General features: G+C 37.2%; 1 protein-coding gene across 1 annotated transcript in view; it reads right to left on the bottom strand.

Moving 5' to 3' along the window:
• Window positions 1–26,937, bottom strand: part of SMURF2 (SMAD specific E3 ubiquitin protein ligase 2) — a 90,503-nt gene that overhangs the window by 34,301 nt on the left and 29,265 nt on the right. The window contains exons 2-5 of the mRNA XM_090290908.1: window positions 14,654–14,692; window positions 9,013–9,121; window positions 3,403–3,536; window positions 825–890 (exon numbers count right to left, since the gene is read on the bottom strand). Of these exons, the coding sequence (XP_090147034.1) occupies window positions 825–890; window positions 3,403–3,536; window positions 9,013–9,121; window positions 14,654–14,692 (348 nt within the window). The remainder of the gene's footprint in view (window positions 1–824; window positions 891–3,402; window positions 3,537–9,012; window positions 9,122–14,653; window positions 14,693–26,937) is intronic.

Genomic DNA, 26,937 nt, shown 5'->3' with positions numbered 1-26,937 from the left:
TAATTTCTTTTTCCATGAGATTTTTTTCCTTTAGGAGTGATACTAGAATTTTAAAGGTTTCCTACATTTTTCCCACCATACTGGGAAGTGCAAGGCTGCTACTGCACTGAAGATGCATAACACATGAAAGGTATATTCATGTACAGAACATGTGAAAAGATCACATTAATTTCAGTTTATTCTTGACCCACCTTTAAAAACAAAAAAACAACACTAGATTCTGGCAAGAAGGCAAGACTTGAATCCCCTGAATTAAAACAGTACATCATCATCCAATGTGGTATAAAACTACTATTACAAACTTGGCAGCAAGAGGTGTGAACTCCAAATCAGGCTACACCAACTAGTTTAGCATGTGATTTGAACAAAACACATACGTGCCTTGGGTAAAGTAACAATGTCTCCTTTTTCTCAATTAGTGCTCATTCTTTTTTTTTCCTTACCATTCCTCATTCTGTTTTCTTTTCAATTAGCAGATTATTTTAAAACTGTAAAGCATTAAACAAAGTGTTCAATATTTACTCAAAAACCAGTTTGAGATTTTCACAAAACTTTAATACCATCTATAAAGTCTCAGTGCTCAACTTTATTTGTATATTTTAAAAGAATTCCTTCCTAAAGGATCAATAGTTCTTTGTAACATTAGAAGCCTTCATTTTCAAACTTTATAGTTTCTTGGGTTTTTTAAAATTAAAACATTTTACATGACTCATTTAAATCACACCAATACAATAAAACAACAATTGTACCTTGACTTAAAACGTATTTAGAGATTAGGTCAGCTTGAATGAAGTCAAAATTCATGCTTCAAGTTCCACACTTACCTACTATCTGTCCTCTAACTGTATCATTGTCATTGGGCCCAAGTTTGCAGAGATCCAACCTTTGATCTATTTCAAATCAACAACAAAAAGCAATTAAAAAATAAGCTGGTATCAGAGATTCTAACATCTATTGAGTGGTAGTAAATTTCCACAATCCACTGGAAATCAGGCCTACCATTTAAAGAATTAATCATGTTTTAATAATGAAACAAATGTTTTTAATTTTCTATATGTACATATAATATAAATGTCTCAATAAAAGTTGTGATGAATTCAATTTCAAAAACCACAAGATACTGGTGTAATACTGCCAACATGCAGTTACTTTGTCTCCAAAGATTTCAGACCACTTCAGCCTGTGTCCTGGCTTGCCACTTAATAGCTGTTATTCTGAAGCAATTTATCCTTGCATCTTTTTTTTTTTTAAGATTTTATTTAATTTTTAGAGAGAGGGGAAGGGACAGAGAAAGAGGGAGAGAAGTATCAATCATTTGTCTCCCACACACCCCCAACCAGGGACCTGGCCAGCAACCTAGGCATGTGCTGTGACCAGGAATCAAAATGACGACCTTTCTTTTGGCAGTCACCATGGCACTCAGCCCATTGGGCCACAACAACCAGGGCTATCCTTGTGTCTTGATAGTCTCATGCATAATAAATGTACCTACTTTGTATTTTCTAAGGATAAAATCAGATAATTGTGTAAAGCTCTTAGCAATGTACCTAGCACATACATGTTCAATAAATATTATTTGTTGTCATTGTTTTTTTCTCTAACCATTTCAAATGACCCCCAACCCCCAACCCCCCAAGTATTATTAAGCAGCCAAGAATAAATTGTAAGATAAGAGTTTGCATCAGTTCTGCACCTGACTCATTCAGGGGCAACTCACTCTATCACGCCTCATCTATAAAACACATATAACACTGGCCTGGCCAGTTATAACAGGGAATAGCATCACCCTTAGCTTATTGGTTTTACTTTGATTACTGGACTTACACCCGAATTCTTTTACAGCTATATGCCATCTGTCTACTTAAATAAATTGTGAATTGATAAAAGAAGGAGACCATATCGTAGTCTTTGTGTTGTTCATCCCAACTATATCAGGTGCTCAATAAATGTTTGATAAATTAAATATTACTGCACATCAAAAGGTCAAATAAATTAATGCAATAAAACATTTACAGCAGCAAGAAAAAAAGTCCATGCCCCCAAACTATAGCACCTGGCCCAAAATACAGACATATTTCCCTTTGCAAAATAAATAGATACTACTGAGTCAGCTATACAGTGGGCTTGTGCGGGCAACTCCTCTTCTGCTCAGTCCTTCTAATGTGTCCTGCTTCCTTTGCCAAGAGGCCTTTGCCCTTAATTCTCAGAGGACAGAATCCATGTCTTTTCCACCTTGATATCACCAGGATTTTGAACAGTACTTAAAGGTCAATACATGTTGACCAAATTAAGCCAGAGATAAGGTCATATTTGTGACCTATAAGTTATTAGTCTGCCTGCTGCGTTGGGTAATAAAACATTTTGTTTTCATATGCTAGACCTTCTCCAATCCCAGTGGGCTCTATCTGCTGTTGGCCACCCTATCAATCCAGAAACATAAGAAATTCCTGGTTGCCTTTAAATTACCCTAAGAAATTCTAGCTCAATCTTCTCCATTTTTCTTTTTAACAGGTCAATATTATATAACTGGGCTGTGGTATAATACTGCATGAAGAAGGATCATCTCTTAATATATCTAACAGTCAAAGCTAAATTTACTCTTTTTTAATTATTAACTTCCTTAGCTAGATTCTATGTGAATTTTTGCTTAGTATAGGCATCTGGGCTAAAATCCCATGACAATGGCTAACAATATTTTTTATATTATGTAAAAAAAGAATTCTGTAGAAAAAAAAAAAATTCTATTCAAAAAGATATTTCCTTCTATGTCCCAACAGAAAAACCCCCAAAAAGATGCTTTGTCACTTGGTTACATGAATTATATATATGCTAAGTCAACTTGTCAGTCCAATGTGGAAATCACTTCTAATGTCTTGATCTTGGTCTAATTTTCTAAATTCCCAGCTTGGTGAAACCTAAGCTCTAGTTAATTACAGCTATCTTACACTCAAAATAATGTTTACCTTTCTGTAACTTTTAAGTTTTCCAGTTTTATATATCATTTTTATTCACTAATAATTCCCCATTAACTGCCACCTTAAACACTCCCATCACCTAAATAAAACTCACTTTATCTCACAAATCCACCAAAACCGGAAAAAGGATAGTAAGAAAATTTTTTACAGACCTATATACTTTGACACCTTCCTTTTCACTCTTCTGGCTAGTAATCATTTCTTAGCCGTTACCTATTCACTGGAAACTAAGCATCAGCTCTGATTCAGTGCTGGGATTCACATATTTAATATGTCTCACTGTTCTTACTAAGTCCATAAAATAAATTTAGACCAGAAATTTTTAACCTGTGTTTCAAACATACACGGAAGTGAAGTTCTTGGACCCCTGCCTCCTCCCCAAAACATGTATATATGTAAAATTTAAAAAGTACTAGTGTTTACTCACAGCCAGTGTCTTTAAGGCGGTTGATGGCATTGGAAAGAAGACGAACACAACCAAGAAATCCAGCACCTTGTTTTTTATGGATCTTCTTGTGATTCCATACACTGATCGTAACTGAATCTGACTTCCCAATATACCTAAAAAATAAAAAATAAATTACTGCATGAGTAACTTGGCAATTATAAATAGTTAGTGTAAAATTTTTCGTTTGTTATTGTAGTTAAGTCACAAATGTTGCAGAGTATGGCTAGGTAATACAAAACATATTTTGAGTTCAATCACTCCACAGGACTGAATTTAAAAATTTTAAATAATCTTAAAAGTTAAATCTAACAGGAATTTTTAATATACCTTTTATCGCATCTGCCACTCTCAGGCTGAGTAACGAGTTTTGTTAGTGGAAAAACTATTTTAGTAGCTGGTGTCACATAACACTATGGGAATTTATGGTTATTTCTTTCCAAGAACAAAAATCTTGCAAGAACTTTTATCACAGTCACATTTTACATACATTGCAATGATATGACCTACCACCTCAGAGAGTATTCAGTTCATTTTCAAGGGACATTGTCAAGGCTGACAGACCAAAAATCTGACATACCTGTTATGTTTTAAAATGCTGTAGAACAAAAGCTGACTGTAACGCTTTTCCCCTGCTTCTTTCCTGTATGCAGGCCTTGAGCGAGCAGGACTCTTGCAGATTTCACTTCACTGCCTGCAGACAAGCAGAGCAGGGAAAAGCGTTACTATACTTGTCTGTGCATATACCTGCAAGTATGTGAAAGCTCTACCACAGCCAATTGTTAACATGGTGTCGTCCCATGCAAAAATATAATAACATAATTCTATCAGTAGAACCTTAACTATATTTCAATGACTCTAATAAGAGGTCAAATTTTTGGTCCAGCAACCTTGACCTTAATGTGTCATTCAACAAAGCAGTAAATTCAGAAAAATTCACCTAGTATAGTAAAAAGCCTAAATCTTTACATGAGGAACATGGAAGCCGCACTTGTACCCCTGGCTGCAGCTGTATTTAAAGCATGCCCACTGCATAGACATTTAATTATGCAAGCTACTACATTACCTTTTTAAAAGTATGCCAATTTGCATTTCATTTCTGTTGCTTGCAAATGAAAAATATGAACTAAAATATCATTTAGTATGCATGTACCAATTTTCAAATAGACCTAACAGGCCTAACACGGCAAGTATCTACCACACGACATGCCAGACTTCTGGAACCAGAATCATGGATTAAATAGCTAATTTCCCCACACCAAACATTTTAAAAAATCACATTAAATCAGTTTCCCAACTGGGAAGCTTGATTTACAGGTATGCTAAAATACTGGCTCCCTCAGGTCTTAGAGTGGCCCACCATGGCTTAAGTCCCCTGTCGGGAGGCTGTATGTCAGGGTCCACAGAGACCCTTAAGCTATACACCGCAAACAGAAAAGCTTCTGTTAGCCTGTATCCCTAACTCTGTTTGATAGTGTCTCACGTCCCTGTCAAGTGGACTTTATATATAAAATACACTTCTATCATATTAAGCCAATGAAAATTTGGTGTTGTCTATTATATCAGTTAGCCTGCTCTGACCAAGACAGGGACAAATCATAAAGGGCCTCTTTGTCAGCCATTGTATGAACTCTGGCTCTGACTCCAAGTAACATAGGAAGCCAATGGGGATTTGGAGCAGAGGAGTAACAAGATTTGAAATATGTTTTAACCAGATCACTCTAGCTGCTGTGTTGAGAAAGACTGTAGCAGCAAGATTAAAAAAGAGAGGAGCCTAAGGCAGGGGTCAGCAAACCATAGCTCGTGAGGCAAGATATAGTATGATTTCTTTCTTTTTTGGGGGGGGGGGGGATTAAAAACATTTTGAATTTTAAAGCCGTATTAAAAAGTATTTAGGCCCTGGCTGGTGTGGCTCAGTGGGTTGAGCGCCAGCCTGTGAGCCAAAAGGTCGCCAGTTTGATTCCCAGTCAGGGCACATGCCTGGGTTGTGCGCCAGGTCTCCAGCTGGGGGCATGTGAAAGGCAGCCGATCGATGTTTCTCTAGCACATCCATATTTCTCTCCCTCTCTTTCTCCCTCCCGTCCCCTCTCTTTAAAAAATAAACAATATCTTTTAAATTATAGTAATAATAAAATAAAAAATAAAAATATTTAGAATATCTACATCGCTCCATTCACATTACCACTTTTTAACATAAAGTCATCATTTTCTATTAGCTGGAGTCTTCCATGGTATTGGATACAGTGTCCTTTGCCATCTTGCCTGCCTCCAAGATCTTTTTCACATTATAGTCAAAGTGTTCATTTTGGATATAACTCTGATTATAGCATTTCCCTACTGAAGACCCTTTCACTGCTCCCATTGCTTTTAGAAGAGGATTCAAAGTTATTAATAAGCTCACAAACCTTCATGAGCTGGCTCCTGCTTGCCTCTCTTCGCCTGTTTTTTACTGCACTCCCCTTACCGTATGAGAACTCGCTAATGTCGCCTCTCTAAACAGTTCTGCCTCATGTTCTCTTCCACCTCTGGGTCATCACACAGAATGCTCTTGCTTAGGGCCTTCCCACCTCGTTTCCAAGTTACCTCTTACTTAAGGTCTATGCCTAACTGCCCCCTTTTAGGAAGCGCTCCCCTACCCCTAAATCCATGAGAAGAAGCTCTATGCATTTCCACAGCACTCTTTACTTTCCCAAATTGTCATCACACTGTTCCTAGTTTCCTATTTACTTGTCTTTTTTTACACCACTTGGCTGTAAGCTTGGAAGACTGTCTTGTTCACTGTTATATCTGGGTCTCTGGTTGAATTTAAATCTGATCGAAACTAAAAAGAAATGGCTTAACACAATTTGATTAAGAACTCTAAAGCTTAGTCAAGCTGCCTACATAGTAGGTTATAGCTATGCTCTCAAAACCCCTAAAGGTCAAACCAACTAATAAAAGTCCTGTGATTTAAAATACTGTATTTATTAAAACCGTCTAACATCTGAGAATTACACAGCAGGTACTTGTCCAAGCACTTTATGTGTATTACCTCATTAATCTTCATATCAGTCCCCTAAAGGCTTTATTGACATTATTATTATTAATAGAAATTGATGCACAGGGAGTTTGGTAATAAGCTGATAATTACTAGAGGTGGGAAACCAGGTAGTCTCACTTCTCTCTATTGCCTACCTTTTAGTTCCCATTTATTTAGCAACTTGCAGTTACTGAGCCACTGCACTGAGGGGCACACGCAAAAGCATAATTCTTAGTTTTCTCTAGCTATCTTAGAGTTGCCATGGAGACATGATATTTGTTCCTATGTGGTTTAAAAGGTCAAATTTAAATAACTGACCAGAGCAAAAGCAGAGTCAGGTATAGTCGTGTTAGAGCTAATGGTCTAAAAACCAGTAGGTGAAATGTCAGGCACAGAGGTTTCTTGTGTGTGTGTGTGTTTTTTTTTTTTTTTTTTAATTGATTTTTTTAGGGAGAGAAGAAGTGGGGAGAGAGGAGGAGAGAGAAGATTCTTGTATGTGCCCTGACCGGGACTCGAACCTGCAACCCTGGAGTATCCAGACAACACTCTTAACCAACTGAGTTACCCAGCCAGGGCCTTGATGGAAGATCTTAGATTAGTTTGTAGATGATATCAAGTGGAACATTTTGAAGAAAAGTTAAGGGTGATGAAGAGTAAAACAGAATGACTGTGAAGCTTAAAAGGCTAAGGACCTGGAAAGTCATGATATCAGGACAATTCCGTCGTCGGCAGCCGTCCGTCTCGAGAGACGATGGTGTAGCTTCTTAAGAGTCTATCTGCACCGTCGAGAATGGCTGTGCAGTCCAACTCGGGAGTGACATGGTATCTGTCTCCTCCCGTGTTGAATCGACATCTTGTGATGACGCTGGAGTGTCCTCTCCAGTGAAGCTGAAGCTACAGAGCCTGGGCAGGGTGATATGGCGGGTCTGCTGTTGCCCATGCAGCAGACCCCCCCTCTCTTCGCAGCTGAAGGGTCCAAGGGAAAGACGGAGTCAATACAGCTTGGCTTCAGGTGCGCCGCAGGAGTTGCCGGTGTTGACTACAACGTCAAACCGCCTTAGGGACTCCGGCTCCGGATTTTCTGTCGGGGTTTACTCCCTTAGCCTTTCCCCTGAAGAGGTATGCCGCAAGGCAGCGGAGGTTTTTTGGAGTCAGAGTTTTCCTTCTCTGATGTGCCCTGACTGGAAGATCGAACCAGCAACACTTAGCTTGCAGGCCGACGCTCAATCCACTGAGCTAAACCAGCCAGTCAGGACAATTAACATGTGATAACTAAATTAGCAACCTGGAGAAAAATGAAACCTAAGCTTGCAGGAAGGAACAGACAAAAACCAAGACTACTGCTGCCACCAACCCCCTGAAATATTGCCCAACTGTAAGCCCAAGATACTCTGATGGTGATGGTGGAGCTGGAATGGAAGGATTGGTAAAGGATCGGAAAGACCTACCAAATCCCTTTCCTCAACCAGTTCATCCTCAAGCCTGAGAGACCACAGGTTTACCCTCTGAAAAGTTCTCTACTCCAGGACACTATGCACAGCTGATGGAAGACATGAAATTCCATAATAAAAACAGGGGTATTAAGAGAGGTTAATAAAGTGGATGGAGAGTCCTCCTAGCAGTCTTAGTACTGTTCAGCTCTAAGAACACTTGCATCCAAGATTACAGCCCAAGGCAGGGGATGGGAGAATTATGTGCAATAAAAATGTCCTAGTTATCAGTTGTACAAGTTAAGTCACTTTCCATGGTAGGAAATTTTAAAACAATACCTAAAACTAAATAATTACATATTTATACTTATTTATATTTATATATCAAGATACTATAAAATAAACATATCTGGAAACAAAAGAAAATACCAGGTCCTGGCCAGGCAGCTCAGTTGGTTAGAGCGTCATTCCATATGCCAAGGTTGCAGTTGGATCTCTGCATGGGGGACATACAAGTAGCAGCTAAGGAATACATAAGTAAGTGGAACAACAAAGAGATGTTTCTCTTCCATTTCAGAGAGAGAGAGGGACAGAGAGAGAGGCAGAATACCAGAATAAACAGCCAAAGCTGTTGGAAGCAGTTACCTTGAGAATGGGAATCAGGAATAAGAACGGAGTGGAGAACTACATTGTCCCATAAAAAAAGCCTTACAGTATTGTTTGCCTTTTTTAAAAATTGCATATACTACTACGATTAAAATAAAATGTAAAGGAAAGAAACCATCCACAACAGAAGCAAAAAGAATACCTATGAGTGCACCCCAATTGCGATTTCTGGTTTTACACTTACAAAATGGCCTGAAGTGAATTAATACCTTTATTTAATTAATAAAAATAGGGGGAGGAAACTGCTCTATACTGTGCATATATTTTGTTCCTCATAGGGTCATTATAAAGGGTACCTCCTCTTCCAAAACAAGCTATAAATTAGCCAAAGTACTTTCCCAGCAGGTTTTGTATCCCTCTGTGAAGATCAAATTATACCACGGATCAAACTCAGATCTTTTTCAGTGATTCTTTTCAAAGACTATATCAAATAATACTGACTTAATGTTTCACTTCAGATAAATCATTTAAACCTACAGGTCATAATGCTGATTCCACTTTGGATCAAGTGTATTCTTCACAGTATCTGTAGAATGGCATTGTCCAGATCCATCAACCACCACCTTAGCAAATGGGTCCGGAAGTCCTGTGAAAAGGGGGGAAGATTATTTTTAATTAAAAAATATTTGACATGGAAACTAGAAAAATAATTATATAAAGATTACTATTTCCTATCAAGATTATTTCATTCTTTAAAAATTTTTTTTTCTTTTATTGAGTCGAGAGGGGAAGGGAGGGGAGAAAGAGAGGGGGAGAAACATCGATGTGAGAGAGAGACATCGATTGGTTGCCTGCAACCCATGACCTTTCAGTTTGCAGGACAACACCCAACCAACGGAGCGTACCGTACCCACCAGGGCTACTTCATTCTTCATAAAAGTTAAGCACGGAGCTAGAAAAGTGGTCCATTTAAAAACCAAGATTAAAATTAATTCCATATTAAAACACCAAAAACTACATTTTTTATTATTCCAATCTCAAAACATTTTCAGCTTTAAACTCCAAGGTCTAGAGGTTACCGCAAATGTGGAAGTTTTTACAGATCTTTACCTTTGAGCCCACAAAGGAAAATGCTCTCTTGGAGCTTTCCCAAGGTGCCCCTTAGCAGCTGCTTCAAAGAAAGAACTTACTGAAGCTTTTCACACAGGGACATGGACTACAGAGAAATTAAATTAGCCAAAAATTTTACTGAATAACTACCATGAATTTGAGAAATTGAAACAAAAATCTAATACCCTGCCTTAGAAAGAGCTTAATACCTAATCTGGAATATAAGAACACCGTGCATACATACAGAACAAACAAACAAACGAGTGAGAATAAACAAGTGTTTGTACTGATCTGTAATACTGTGAATGCTTTATGTACATATATATTAATTACATCTCTAAATCCTCACAATAACCCTATGATGTAATACTATTATCTCTATTTTATTTACTAGGGAACTGAGGCACAAAGGGTAATTAACTAGTCCAATGTCACAGTAGTTAAGTGGCAGAGCCAGGGTCTAAAAGTTTAGATTCTAAACCCAGCACACACAGTCTGGTTCTTGATTTCATGCTTTTAACTACTATCCTGTATTATACCTCTCTTTTACTACGTTATTCAACAGTGTGTACGAGAGCTCAGGAAAAAAGAACAGTTTGACTTTAAACAGTAAAGGCGTTTTTTTCTTTTTGAGGGGCTGGAACTCAATAAGTAGGAAGAACACCAAGGAGAGTATGACAATATCTGAAGGGCTTAGAGGAAGGAGCCTAACCAAAGGGTGCGTGCTAAGGTACGAAAGTAAATAAGGTCGGAGAGATAAGACTGATCCAAGAGAGGTTTAAAAGTCAGAAAATACAGGCTTGGTGTGACTGAGGTACTGTAGAAAACAGGGGGCCATTTTATGTTTTTGAGCATGTATATAAATACATTTTTGTATTTTTCTATTAGTGGCATTCCGAATGGACTGAGGGAAGGAAAGATCAGAGGTACAGAGGCCATCTATGAAACTGCTGTAAGTTTCATACAGTAGTATGAAGAACAGTAGGATGAGCAGACCCTAAAGTAGGGAAGTCATGTGGAAAGGAAAAGAAAATGACAACAAAGAAAGTTATTCTCAAAGACCTAATATAAATTTATAAGAAACTAATGTCAAAATGATACTACAGTTTTCAAACCAAACAGCAATGAAAATAGTGGTCTTTTTGCCAAAAAAAAAAAAAGAGAGAGAGAGAGAGAGAGAGAAAGTAGAACTAAATAAAACATTAGAAGGACAAAAATGACAATTTAGATATGAGACATACTGGAATACTATAGATCTCCTATGGACAGCTGAAAATACTACAACAAAATGTTGGTAAGTGTTGTTAACTGGAGAGACTTTGCACCTCGATATCTATGCTAATTTTTTTAAGTCAAGATACTAATATGCCAAGATTCAAGGCCAGCCAGAAATCAACTAACCAGTTCCAATTCTATGATTCTGTGGTCTGCAACTTCAAAAATATTTAAGAAGACCAAAATTTAAGTGTCAAGTATTTAAGAAGAAACTAAGTTAGGATATCAATCTATTTAACTTATTGTTCTTGAAGTTTAACACTGTTCATATTATTTCCATAATACCTAACAATTTATAAATGTACTTTTCCCTCTACCTTTAATAACATGAAGTATTTTCTCCTGGGAGAAATCTACTCTACCTTGTTCTTTTGACTCTACAATATAAGCAAACAAACATACAAATGTATGATTTGTGTGCAAAAACAAGCCAACAAAAAAATCACATTATTAGAACTCCCATTGGGTGTTGTTTAACTAAAGAATTAAGGACTAAGAAAAACAAGTTCTTCCACACAAGAACAGTAGGTATGGCTTCCAAATCCTTAATTATGAATGCCTGAACCCCATCCTCCTATGTCTCTCTTCTGTTCAATTACACAAAATACAAGCGCTATACCCTAACCAAAAATACCTGTTTTAACTTATATTATTCTACAAAAATTTAACTTGACAGCCAAGTTACTCTAATGTGGTCAAAAGCTCTGGAGTTTTCTGAAGTTAGTGAGACCTCTAGTGGTAAATATAAAGTGGCTAAAGTATTTTCCGTGTTTTTTAAATTTCTCAATTTTCTCCATCGCTTGAGTCATATAAAATAACTAAAGCTCAAGAATTTTCTCATGACACAAACACACTTAATGAGCTGAAAATAATAAAAAAATTAAAATGTCAACTTAAAAGGAAACTACTTTCCAGGGAAAAGAAAGCTTTGTTTTTGATGGGGGGAAGGAAAAAAACAATTCAGCCAACCAATCTTTGTTCTGAGTGACTTCAATATGGCCCCTATACACCACCTTAGCATAGTATGTTATTTTACACACAGATCTTTTATTTAAATGTTGCTTTTATAAAAGAAAGAAAATAATATGATACTAATGACAACACTCTTTTAAAATCATACATAATGGCCCTGGCCGGTGTGTCTCAGTTGGTTGGAGCATTGCCCGTATACTGAAAGGTTCCAGGTTCAATTCCCACTCAGTGCACATGCCTAGATTGCAGGTTCAGCCCCCTGTCAGGGCGTATATAAAAGGCAACAGATCGATGTTTCCCTCCCTTTCTTTCTCCCTACCTTCTCTCTCTAAAATTAACAAGCATGTAAAAACATCCACAATGGCCCTGGTCAGGTGGCTTGGTTGGTTGGAGCACTGTACTACACACCAAAAAGGGTTGCAGCTTTGATCCCATCAGGGCACATATGGGAAGCAATCAATAAATGTTTCTCTCTCTCTCTCTCTCCAATCAGTAAATATATCCTGGAGTGAGGATTAATAAAAATAAATAAATAAAAATAAAAACAAAAACATACATAATGGATAAATGGACAGATAAAGTTAATGGTAAAATCTAGGTGGTGGGTATTCATTGTAAAATTCTTTAATGTTCTTATATTTTTTTAAATTTTTGCTGCTAAAATTTTGGGGAAAGGAGGAAGTATCTGTTTTTAAAAGCCAGCAAGCTTACAAACAGTTCTTTTAAAATGACTGAGCAAAACATTTCTCAGCAAGGGTAGATACCCTAAAATAAATATTATCTCAAAATACAGAAATTACTGTACAAAAGACCACACATAGCAGTGCATTTTTTCCTATAAAGACACATATATATCTACTTCATCAGCTTACAGTCCTGCTTCATATTAAATTTTACTTTTCTCATTCACGATATAAACTGAATTATAAGCAAAAACTTGTAACTATACTTCAGTATCAGTGATAATTACATTTTGATCAATAAAGACATATTCTCGCTTTAACTTAATTAACAGATTTAGGAACTATTACTTAATTCTTTCTCTGAAATTAATGTGAGCAATCCTCAGCTTGTAAATAGATGAAAAATGAAAACGGACCACAGCGGGAGGACCTTCCTCAATGTGAACCGGGGGATATTCCAGCCTGGCATCCTATCTGAAGGCCTGTTTCTCTTTCCAGGTCAAGCGTTTCTCCCACTCTGGCTTTTAAAGATACTCACACAGTTTCCCCTAAATTGTTTTTATCCCTAAAGCAAGCTCACAGCTCTTAAGGATTTTTATCAATTCCTATTGCTTATACCAATAAAAAAAGAAAAGTTTCCTTTTTTTTTTTTTACATATAACTAAAAGACAGATAAAGATCATATAAGTGATCATCACCTCTTAGAGGTTTAAAATGAATTAAATTACTATCCCTCTAGATTTCCTAGGAAAACTGGGACAAGGCTCTCTGGATATTTTATTAGAGAAGCAGTGTCTTGGGGCTGTGAAAGAAGGAAAAGAATTTGGGGAGAGAGGCTGGGAAACGAAATTGAAGATTTTATCTTTAAAACCAGAGCAGACGTGGTGGAGGGTATAGAATCAGCTGTCCGAGTGGGCGGTCCTCACACTCCACCCTCCTCTGCCTGTCACTTGCCTATCTGATCCTATTTGCCACTTCCCAGTTCTACTAGGATACTTCCTCCCTCAGATCAGCCCTAGGAGGGGTACAAAGCATACACACTGGTTATTAGGTTATTAGCCACAGGAATGAGGTGGGGGGTTCAGCGCCAGCCTGGGAAGACACTGACCGGTGGCAGCCCAGAGAAAGGCCCCTGGGTACAAAAACAGGGGTAGAGGATGCACAGCACATCGACTGCTTATATCCTTCTTCCTAACTATGTCCCAAAACCCACATACCATAAAAATCTTAATTATATAGCTTTATAAAAAGTTATTTTATAAACTTTAAGTCAGGTTCTACTCTAGAAAGATTGGAATTAATATAATTTCAAGTGAAATGGATTAAGAATGATTTAAAAATTTATCAAGACCTTATTATTTCTTGTAACCAAACCCTTGAGAATTATCTAATGTCATATTAAGTTAGCACTTAACAACCAGTTTTTGCTAGCTGGTAGGACTTAAATTTAAAAACCTAATAAGTCTTTATATCTAACTTCAAATGTTTTACATATAAAGTTTTGATGGCTTAGAATTTTTTAGTAAAAATTTTATCTTTTTTTACTCAATGAATTAAAGCTACCCACACATAAGGGGTACTCCCAATCCTCCTTCACAAAACTTAATCCTAAATAAAGTCACAAAAAATTTCAAAATAGATCAGCAAAGAGGCTGCAAATATGAGAACCAAATGTCTACGTTGGAGACACAAGAGCATCTACAACCAAATGTGGCAGAGATTTCTTTCCTACATTCTGGGAATTCCAAACGAGCTGAATGACTTCTCTGCTTCCCAAGGAATCCTGAATGCATGGGTAAAATTGCCTATAAAATGCTTAGGGGGAAAGTGTTTACAAAATAACCTCAAATTTTTTCTAGAAATCTAGTAGCACGCACACCTTCTATATATATTTTACACATCTGCACATATACACCAGCACACACACATTTTACAGAAATATGTGGGAGGGGTTTAGGGAAAAGAGTTAAAGCTAAAAGAGCACAAAATCCTCTAAAAAAAAAGGCTCTGAGCCAAAGCATTCATAAAACAACATTAAGTGTATTTCTGAATAGAGACATCCCTAAACCAGACAATTCTGAAAATGCTATCCAAAAAATTCACAGACAACATACAAGATTTAAAGTTAATTTACTTACGGAAAAAATCCTTTTTCACCAAGTTTTTTGCACAGAGTACTGTAAAGGAAACAGAAAACAAATGGGAAGAGTTAAAATAAAATGGTAAGACTGCCTTGACAAAAGAGTCATTTTTAAACACTGAAAGCACCACTGAATGATAATTAAGCACTACAGCAAGGTATGAAATATGATCACAAACTTTCATTAAAGACAGCTGAACTAGTGGTTGCAACTTCAGCAATGATCGCCAGTAACAGCTGAGGACAAGAAAGTTTGTAACTCTGGTATTCTAGTAAGGACTCAAGTCCTGTTTTCCATCAAGATCTAGTCTCAGGGTAGCAAGGGGGAAATAGTTCTAAGGAGGAAATATGTAAATTCAGGTTAATATATATATTTGAGGAATAAAATAATTTTATACTGAAGAGGACCACATAAATAAGATAAAGCTTTCTGGATATGGATGAGTTTTTTAAATAGTGTCCTGCTATTTACTCTGCATCTTAACTCAACAGAAATTTTACAGGAGTGATAAATTATCTTCTAAATCACTAGCTTAACCAAAAGATAAACCTACTATATCTTCCAAAAATTAAAAAGTTACTATATTGAGCTAGATATCCCAAACCCACATTCTCTGGATTACCTTAAATTATTATTTATATGGTGATGGATTCACAATCTTGTAAATATATTAAAACCATTGAATTGTATAATCTAAAGGGTTGAATTTTACAGCGTGTGAATTATATTTCAATTAAATTAACAATTCTCAAGTAATAATGATTTTGACTTATAAAATCTTAGTTATCATTTCCCTTTATTTAAAACAGACTCATCGGGTAATGTTTGACAAATTTTCTTCTACAAATCAGAAATAAGATGTTGCTAATACATGAGTAAGTTTCAAAGGGCAGTTAGAAATCAAAACGACAAAGAACGTTAAAATCAGGTTTAAAGTTTATGAAGAGAAACTGAATTTTAGTAACCCAGAGACTAGGGAATATCAGGGTCCTACAAAAAGTTCAGTTAAAGGTTAATTTAAAACATAAAGAAATACTAGGACTGGTCAGATTGCTAACCTTAACACTAACTTAAGGGCTCCAGCCAGTTTTTTGCTTAAATTATTTTATACCATAAAAGAAAAAACTCATTTGTAAATTTCAAAAGAAATATTCTCAAACATAATTTGAGACTTGTTTATTTACTTGCATAAATCAATTATCTCCATGCCTTGGCGCCTTTCGCACACTGTTCTTTTCCTTGGGAACATACTCTGGGCACTAGAACCACTGCTCACTGCTCCTTCCATGCTCAGTACCAATTTTAAGAGCTCAGAAAATGCTCAATGAGTTACTGAATTTCAACAAGACAAACTCCTACTTGCCACCTGACAAATTCTCAACCAAGGAGTTATACCTCAGAATCTCCTTGGGAGTGTATGTACCATATCATAATTTTATATTTGTAACATAATTTTATATTTGTATAAAGTTATATTTGTAAATCTATCATTTTTTGTAATAGAAAGTTGAACCAAGATTGGAAATCATGGAGCTTGGGAGGGATAGCAGTGTGGAGAAATTTTCATTTTAGTTTTCTAAATGATTATTACAGGAGAAAGGTAAAAATAATTTTGAGAAATGCCAGACTAAGCTACTGGAAAGGACTAGTAGGAGAGAAAGCTTGTAAGGTGTATGGGACCAGAAAAAAGGCTAGAGAGTGCAGACTTCCTCCTAAATAGCAATCAATATTTCAATATCTTTAATGATTAGTAAGTTTTCTACTAAAGTAATATATACAGAAAGGTACAAAAATCTTATGTATATAATTCAGTAAATTTTCACTAAGTTTTGTACTAACAAAACATTAAACTGGACTCTAGATGCATACTTAGCAGTCATGTGTCAATCTGATTAACACTAACTACAAATGTGGCATTGCACCAGCACAGGGCCATTACTCCAGAACCCATTAAGGACCGTGTCTCCCATGGCCTGTAGATCTGCACAGATTAATCTTACTAGACTACCTTGATCATGTACCTTTCAAAAGTTACTTCAAAGCATTTCTCATTCTTAAGTTTATAATCCCAAAACCTAGCCTGTTCTAGCTATTCTACTCACCTCTTCTGCAGATAGATGGTTTGAAATAGGCATGAGAGATAAAATATGCTAAGGCCGGTCTTCTTGGTACACTGGTAACTCCCATCTCACATAGATGCAGATGAGACATCTTGAAATACCCAATGAGAAGGGAGCACTTCCTGCATCATTCATTCTTTTATTCAACATTTCCTGAGCAACCACTCTGTGCCAAGTGCTATTATAGACTCTGCAGCTACAGAGATAAATAAGACAAAGCCCTTTGCCCTCAGAACCTGCAGGTATTACTCAAATATGCCATAAATGTCCCTTTTTTGTTGTTCAAGAAATGTTTCCAAATTTCACAAAAATCCCCTTTTAGTAGCTTTTACGTGAAGCAATGACTAGAGGAAACGATTTGCAGAAGTGCAGATGTAATAAATATTATCATTTCGCTTAAGTTAAAGTTCTTTTCTAGATGGAAAAAAGTTACTATGTGCAAAACACTACGTAATAATATCAAAGTATAAACCCCAGCTGTAGAAATAGAACGCTGTTGTTGCTCTTACTGAGTTGTACTCATAATGAATGGCTGTCTATGCTTCATCTGAATAAAACTCCCAACTGCTCAGCATTTTTTTGCCAAAAATTCCCCTTCCTCCTCCAGATTGCAGTTGCATTCCAATTACACTGCTGATTGGAATGAGACTGCTTGAGAGAAAGAAAACACAAAACAAAACACTCAGACATCCCGTCTTCCTTCATCCCACAAAAACAGATTTTATAATACTGTTCCTGCAACTCTAAAGTTCTATAGACTATTTTTAAACAGAGTAGATTTCTCTGGGTTCTCTTTGAACTTATATTATCATTGTAAAATAAAACTGAAGTTCAGGATAACATTCCTAGACAAATTCCAACAAGATGGCCTAGTGCTTTAAAAATGTCTACTAATATGCACCCTTCCAGATTGCCGGCACATGACAGCAATTCAGATCTTTCTGCTCCAAGAAACAATCTCTACCTCAACTCTTAAATGTGAAATGAAAATGAAACAAGTTCTACAGAAAACCTGTACAGAGTACAATTTTTGTATGTGTTTTAGTTACTGGTGCTTGAAACAGGAGCCCTACACAAAGATCCCACTCAAGAGCATTATTACAAAATGTGGCAATGAGCAAAAGCATCAGATATAACCCTTTGTGCACAACAATAATCAAATGGTCAGAGATGACAAAGAGCATGTTAAAATATTACACAGCCATTAAAATTATGTAAATACGTTTACTGACGAGAAAATATTTTCTTAATAGGCTATTAAGAGTAAAAGTCCATTTACAAATAGTATACTTAATACAATGTAATTTTAGTAAGGAATACAAAAAGATTAACATTTATCGAATATTTAGTATGTGCAAGTGTACACCAACCACTCTGTGAAGTCAGTAGTATTACCTACACTTATTTGTTTGTTTGTTTTTGTAGCACCTACATTTTAGAAATAAAGAAGCTAAAGCTCAGGCTTAAAAGACTTGCCAAAGATTACACTGTAAATTCTAGAGTTTAGACTCCAAGTCAGATTAATGAAATTACAGAACCCAAACTCTTAACCATTATCCACAGAATGAAACATAATTTCTCTCAGGTCAGCTCTTCCTTTTCAAAGGAACTCAAATGTCTGTTAAAGCAATTACTGGTGATACAAATTCACCAAATGGTTACTAGAAACCTAGGTTGCAGAAAAGCTTCTCCAAAAGATAGGCAGTTTTCCTCTTTCAGTAGATACAATAGTTTACTCCTACAATCTTATTAAGACAGGCTTTTAACTAAATGTCTTGCTAAAGTAACATTTAATCAAGGAACTTAGGCAATCCATTTCATACGTGTTGCCTAACAAACTGGGCCTCTAAGTTTAACTTAATGTACTTAGTGTCTGGCAGGTAATTAATCTAATTAGTGTATAAGATGATGTATTAAAAAGATACAGGCTCTACCACGATGAGGTAAATATTCTTAATAAAACAAGAGACAATATCAGCATTTAAATATTTCACCAAAGGAAAAATTGGTTCTCAAGTGAACCAATTAAAAAATGACCTTTTTAGCTCACTCATATCACAACCTGGTGAAAAACCTGTTTTCATTTGGGCTGCTATACCATAAAGGTGGCTGAACATTTATTTCCCACAGTTCTGGAGGCTGAGAAGTCCAAGATCAAGGTGCCAACAGATTCAATGTCTGGCGAGGGCCCTCTTCCTGTTTTGCAGATAGCCACCTACTTGCTGTGTCCTCAACAGCCGAGAGAGAGAGAGCACCTCTCTAGATCCTCTTCTTGTAAGGACAAAAACCCCAATATAAGAGCTCCACCCTCGTGACCTAATTATCGTACCTCCCAAAAGCCCCACCTTCAAATACCATCACACTGGGGACTGGGGCTTCCACATGTGAAATCTGGGGGACCATGTTCAGTCATTAACAAAGCTGATGCATGGAGTAAGCTTTCAGTAAGTACTGGTGAGTCTAAACCTGTACGTCTAGCCTCACGCCTCTCCCCAGCTCCAAGCTCACAGCTCATCTGACTGCCACACATACCCACCTGCAGCCTCACCAGCACTTCAAATTATATTTATTCAAAGTCGAATTAATCAGCTTCCCTACTGAACCAGCTTTTCTTCCTTTTGACCTCCCTAGTTCTGTGAACTGCACCACATGCTTCCCATTATCCAGAAAGCAAACACCTTACTTATCTCTCCCTCTCCCTGACGACCCCACATCTAAAGCAATTGCCAGATTATATCAAGTATCACATATCTCTCTGCCTATTTCCATTTCCAGTGTTCACATTTCAATAATATATCTATTTTATAATGTGCCCAAAAAACTTACACAGGGCTTCTTGCTTGATTCTTAAAAGTTTGTGAGTTATGTTTCATATCCACAGGACAGGAAACTACAGCTGAGCGTTGTGGCTTGCCCCCAACCTGTCACCTAGTAAATGAGCATTTTGAATCCAGACTCCATCCTTTTTTTCTACCGACTCCTCACTCAAAAGGCTCTCAATGATTCCAGGCTTCTCTCTCACTAGTCTCTAGACTGAAAATATCAACCTTTGTTTCCCTTAATAAGCCCAGGACCTTTCTGCTTTTGCCTTTATTCAAAATATTCCTCCCACCGCAACTGCTATTATTCTAACCACTGACCCTCAAAATCATCCATTTATCAAATTTCAATGCCATGTGAAACCTCTGATTCTCCTTTCTCACAATCTCGTTTTGATCTCTCCCTTCCTGTGACCTTCCAACATTTTGACTCCTGTTTTTTAAGTCCCTTCTTGCTTGCTTATATTAAACTTATTCACGTGTCTTATCCTTCCTTCTATGTCCCATTAAACTGCAAGTTTCTTAGAGACAAAGTTGTGTCTTTTTAGCTCTCCTACAGTTTATTACATATTATCTTAAAGATAATACGTACTGAAATACGTGGTGAATCAAGACAATCATTAAGAAACCACTGCCCACTTGTCCAAGGAGGACACACAGATGGCCCTCAGACATATGAAAAAATGCTCAACATCACTAGCCATCAGAGAGATGTAAATTAAAACTACAATGAGATACCAATCACCTCACACCTGTCAGAATGGCTACCATTAATAAATCAACAAACAACAAGTGCTGGCGAGGATGCAGAGAAAAGAAAACCCCAGTGCACTGTTGGTGGGAATGCAGACTGGTGCAGCCACTGTGGAAAACAGTACAGAATTGCCTCAAAAAATTAAAAATGCAACTGCCTTTTGACCCAGAGATTCCACTGCTGTGAAAATACCCTAAGAATCCTGAATCACCAATTCAAAAGAACTCAAGCACCCCTATGTTCATAGCAGCGCTATTTACAACAGCCAAGTGCTGGGAACAGCCTAAGTGCCCATCAGTAGATGAGTGGGTCAAAAAACTGTGGTACATTTACACAATGGAGTACTATGCAGCAGAAAGGAAGGAGCTCCTACCTTTTGTGACAGCATGGATGGAAATGCAAACTATTAAGCTAAGTGAAATGAGCCAGTCAGTGAAAGACAAATACCATATGATGTCATTTATAACAGGACTCTAATGAACAAAATAAACTAAAGAGCAAAACAGAACCAGAGGCATGGAAACATGGAACGGACTGACAGCAACCAGAGGGAAGCGGGGAGGGGGACAATGGTGGAAAGAATGGGAAGGGACTAGTCAAAGAACATGTATGAATGACCCATGGACATGGACAAAGGCGCAGGGACTGACTGTGGGAATGGGGGGTGGGCTGGGCAGAGGCGGGCAGAGATGGAAAAAATGGGACAGCTATAATATAATAACAATACATTTTTTTTAAAAAAGAAACCACTGCCAAGGTGGTTATATACTCATAAGGATGAGCAAACTAAAAAGTAAATAATAAAGCAAAACTAATTCCTTGCTTCTTTTAACCAGTAAGTCTTTTTCTTCAAATCAGGATTGCTTCCTCAACTATCTGTAAGCACTCTGCTTATGCTAGCCCCCAACTACCTACTGGCGCTGTTTCCTGGGTCAGACACCTCACTGAGCCTTCTCTCTCATACACAATAAAAAGGTATATTGCCACATAATTTTCTCCTATTACATTAACCTTATTTCTACAATAAGCTAGCTCCTTGGTCTTCTGCGCCCTTCCAACCTCTAAAAAACTGTAGTCAATCACATACCCAACAATCTACTCTAACAGAGCAAAATGGCTCCCAAAGAGTTTCCCAAATGGGCTCCATCTGTAAGCACAGGCCATTCATGCCCTAATGCCAATAGGAAAAAAGACTGTAACTATAAAAGGCTGCAATTTATAGTAAAAAAGCACTTATTTATAACTTCATACTTTTCAAGTATTTCCTGGGTTGATAGGGAATTACTAAATTTAATAAACTTCCTATTTTAGAATAAGTTTAGATTTACAGAAAAGTTACAAAAGTAGTACAGTGTGCCCACTTACCCTAGAAATATCTTACATTAGCATGGCACATACGTCACAGTTTAATGAACTAATTGATACATTATTAACTAAAGTTCCTATTTTATTCAGATTTCCTTAGTTTTCACATCTTTTTATCTGTTCCACGATCCCACTGAGGACACCATATTACATTTAGTCATCATGTCTCTCTAGGCTCCACTTGGCTATGACAGTTTCTCAGATTTTGTTATTTTTCCCAGACTTGTTATTAATGGCCTTGACAGTTGTTAGGAATACTGGTCAAGTGTTTTGCAGAATGTCCCTCAATTGAATCTGTCTGATTGCTCATGATTATTTTGGGTACATGGGTTGTGGAAAGAAAAAGAAAAACCACAAAGGTAATGGTAACACTCTCATAATAATATCATATCAAGGGTATATATTTACTATCAACATGACTTACCACTGCTGATAATAACCTTGACCTGACTCAAGTCGAGTTTTTAAGGTTTCCCCACTGCAAGGTTCCTCTTTTATCCTCCTTTCCATACCATACTCTTTGGATGGAAGTCACTGTGTGCAGCCCGCACTTAACCAGGGAGTTATTCTCCCCCTCCTAGACATTGGAATGTCTACATAAACTATTTGGAACTCTGCATGGAAGATTTGTTTGCCCTCTTCCATTTACCTTTTTTTTTTTTTACATCAGTTATTTATATCAGTATGAATTCATAAATATTTATTTTATATTTTGTGTTCCAACCCAATACTACTTTATTTTATTGCTCAAATTGTTTTAACTTCGGAATTGGGAGCTGTTTCAGTTGGCTCCTGTTGTCCCTTTGACATACACACAACACTGGGGAGAAACGGGCACACTTCCATACTTTCTGACACTAGAAAGTGCTCTAGCTTATCTTCTATGTTCCCTGCCCCACCACTAGAATCAGGTATTTCTCCAAGAAGGCCTAGAAATCATCAAATTTAAACATCCATAAAGATGCACATTTTTTCAAAAATAAAAAGTTAAGCCAAAATAACCCTTCCGTTTCCTAAGGTCTTCCCCAACTACCTCAACAGAACGTTAAATACCATGATGTCAATAACTTCATTTTGATCTACGTTGAATTCCCAGAGCCTAATAAAAAAACTATGCATAGAGTATACAATTCAGTGAGTATTGTAGATACTGAAGCCTCAGAAATTCTGAAGCTCTTTAAGAGGGCTCAGGATTGAGTCACAACATAACTCACCATTCCAATGGAATCGGCCTACATTTGTCATGTTTAGACTCCTGTTCTAAAATTGCTATGTCTAATTCACTGCATTGTTTTACAGTAAACAAAAGGCTTCCTTTTTCCACTGCTCCTCCCTCGTATTCCACTGCAAGCCAAAAGTTTGTTAAGTATTCCCCAGGAAAATTTCCAGTGCAAAGGACTAATGCATCATATTTCCTAGATCTTTTTTCTATAATGGCATGTTGCCATTTACATCATCCTGCCCAAACTCCATTCAAATGATCGTTTTAACTTGCTATGTAGAGTTTAAATGAAAGGCATAATGCCAAATCCTTATCAACATTGGCAGAAGAAAAGTTACTGACAATTAAAGTGCCAAAAATCCACTAATACCTGTTTATACATAATGCCCCCTCCAAACGCCCAGTTAGTATTCATGTAAAATAAAGCACCTGAAACCTACTAATACCTTTTCATAAATGTGTAATATGTAGGAAGGGAAAACCATAAGCTAAATATATACTGCCTTACATGTACAGGGTTTGATTACAATTTGAAGGCATGTTTCCAGAGCCTATCCAAATACATGCAAAAATAAGCCAAGATTATAATGGGATGGTTCTACTACACAACTTTATATCTACAATATAATTAAAACATTCACTAAATAATTTGTGATGGCTTATTTTTTAGAGAAAGCTACTGTAAAGAAAAAAAAACTACTCAGTACTGACCAAAAGGCAAGTAAGGCAGTCCTCCTCTAACCTTAACAGGATACCAGAATGCTATAAATTATACTACCTCAATAAAATGTAATCTCTAGCTACAGCAGAAGCCATAGAAAATAAGCATCAGTGGCTATATTTATTGTATGTGATCCTGACCCACTGGCCAGGACTGGCCAGTGGACTGGATGATGAGCAGCCACCAACCCAATGAACCAGCCAGATCCTCTCTCCTGAGAAACTAGCATTGGAAGTCAGAACCCCTACAAAGAAGGAAGCTTGGTACTGAGAAACAAGAGGGTTCTAAATGGCCCCAGGGGCCACTGGGAATAACTGTGTCAGTTCTCGAGGCTTTCCATTTCCCAGACCCTACCTCACAGCCAGGATGCACTTTCCCTGCTGGGTGTCAAAGCTCTGTATCCTCCCATTAATGTCGCTTTTTGCTTAAGTTAGTCTGAGTGGGTTGCTTTCCCGCTACTTGCAACCAAAAATGTGTTCATTAAGATAAAGGTAATCCACAATGCGTACCCAAACACTGTCATAGACAAAAGGCACTTAACCAAAAGTGCACAAGTCATTAACATTTTGTAAATCAAAGTGTTCTCAAATGTTAGTCATAATCTTAAATATCAACAGAAAACAGTATCTGCCCTGGCTGGAGTGGTTCAGCAGGTTGAGCATCGGCCTGAGAACCAAAGAGTCACCAGTTCAATTCCCAGTCAGGGCACATGCCCAGGTTGCAGGCCAGGTCCCCCCGGTATGGGGCATGTGAGAGGCAACTGATCAGTTTTCTCTCCCTCTCTTTTTCCCTGCCTTCCCCTCTCTGTAGAAATGAATAAAATCATTTTTTAAAAAACAGTATCTGTGTTAAAAATTGCTATGGATACAAGAACACACAAACATGCTTACAATACAGAATTTTGTATTCAACATATATCTATTCTATGATCACATCAGCAAATTAACATTTGTGTAGATTATGGAGCTTAGTATAGTTTATGGGCCAACTTGTATAGAACTAATATTTGTTAGATTATATCTACTTTATCACCTGAAAGTCATAGTTCTCAAATTTCAGGGTGAATATCACCTGGAGTGCTTGTTAAAATACATTGCGGGGATGAGCTAAGTGTTGCTGGTTCAATTCCCAGTCAGGGCACATTACTAGGTTGCATGTCAGGGCCCCAGTTGGGGGCACGAGTGAAAGGCAGCCACACAGGGATGTTTCTCTCCCTCTCTTTCTCTTTTCCCTTCTCTCTAAAAAGAAAATAAAAAAATAAATAAATTTTTTTAAAAAAGTAACATTTAAAAAAATTAAATACTATTAAAAAAAAAAAAAAAAACATTGCGGGGGAGAGGGCCTGGCTGGTGTGGCTCAATGGATTGAGTGACAGCCTACGAACCTAAGGGTTGCTGATCCGATTCCCAGTCAGGGCACATGCCTAGGTTGGGGGCCAGGTCCCCATTTGGGGGTGTGCAAGAGGCAATCAATCAATCTATCTCTCACATATCAATGTTTTCCTCCCTCTTTTTCTCCCTCCGTTTCCCTCTCTCGAAAAAATAAATAAAATCTTTTTTAAAAAGTACATTGTGGGGAGAGGGTAGACCTTCAGAATTTCTAATTTAGTAGGTCTGGAGTAGGGTCCCAGGATCAAGTTCCCAGGCAATGTTGATGTTGCTGGTCCCTGCACACCGCTTTGAGAACCATAAAGTAATGGTTCTTAACTTTTGTGGGGATGAGACGGCAGTGACTACGAAGGGCCACTTTGAAAATCTGATAAAAACTACGTGTTTACACGCAAACACACACACAGAGTAAAAAGTTTATGGAAACTGAGAAACTCATCTACATCCTCTTCCAAATGATGTAGATTAAGAAATTCATTAAAATAACACAGGGTCTTACAGATCTACCTTTTTCAAGTAAACTTTTTAAAAATTGCATCAAGATTTCTTTTTTTGTTTGTTTTCATGTACTGATTTTAGAGAGAAAAGGGAGGGAGGAAGAGAGAGAGAGACATCAATTTGTTGTTCCACGTATTTATTCATTCATTGGTTGTTTCTTGCATGTGCCCTGATCAGAGATTGAACCTGCAACTTCAGCATAAAGGGACGATGCTCTAACCAACTGAGCTACTGGGCCAGGGCTCAAATAAACTTTAACCTGAATTTATTTCACATTTTCGTGTCAATTTTTCAAAGAGCACAGGCTTTTTTATTCAAATTACTAATGAACTTAAAGAAGATGGTTTTAAAAACTTAAAAATTTCACTTTGACACAAAAAATAGACAAAATTATATCTAAAAATAAACAAAAATCTTTATATAAATTTAATTAAACAGAAAAGAAAGACATTTAGGAATAACTAAAATATCACATGAAAGACACACCTAAGACATACCCGTATTCAAAAAAAAAAAAAAAACCCTCTAGATAAGAGGCAATGTACAAATTCCACTGAAACCTACTCATTAAATCCACCGTATCTGGACAAAGCTTGAGAAACTTATTCTCTGAAAGCTCTCTGTGCCACTGGAAAAATCCAGATGCATAAACACCTTTACAGAAGGTATAATATTTAGATCAAGTTATTTTAAGGTATACAACTATGATAGAGTTGAAAAATTGGTATGCTAGAGACAATGTCTGTGTCCTTTCAAAATTCTTAAATTGAAACCTAATCTCCATTGTGATGGTATTTGGAGGAGGGGCCTCCAGGAGATAATGTGTCTCTCTCCAGGTAGTCACCTTAAAACTGACCAGGCCACAATGTAGGAATTTCAGCTGAGGCTCCCAACTAAGATCCCAGCTGATATCCAGCTGAACCAACAGAAATATTAGTGAATAAAACTTCAGATGTCGGCCCCAGCCTTGGAGCCACCCCAGTTGAGGAACAGAGACAAGCAGACCATGCCAACCCTTTTGCAGATTCTCGAGCAAAATAAATGTTGTTGTGTCAAGCCACTAAGTTTTGGGGTGGTTTATTGAATATCAACAGGTGATTGGAGTACCATTACATGAGTTAAAAACAGGTTAAGACCCATTAAAGCTTCTATTTTTCTCTACTAGACCACTTTTCAAAGCTATAGAACCAGAGCCACAGATCTCTAACACCTACACCCTCATATCCAGACAACTACTAAACTCTGATAAACCTTGACCTGGCCACTCAGTCTGCTGGTGCCAATGCAGCAAATGGGTGACATAATCTTAACTTAGACATATTACATACAAAATAGAGGCAGCTAGACATCATAATTTCATACCACACACACATTACAGACTACCAGTCAGTACA

This window comes from Furipterus horrens, unplaced genomic scaffold, assembly GCF_987537825.1.
Source record: "Furipterus horrens unplaced genomic scaffold, mFurHor1.1.pri manual_scaffold_11, whole genome shotgun sequence".
Taxonomy (NCBI): domain Eukaryota; kingdom Metazoa; phylum Chordata; class Mammalia; order Chiroptera; family Furipteridae; genus Furipterus; species Furipterus horrens.
Note: the sequence above shows the minus strand (reverse complement) of the source record. Positions and strands in the feature narration are given on the sequence as shown.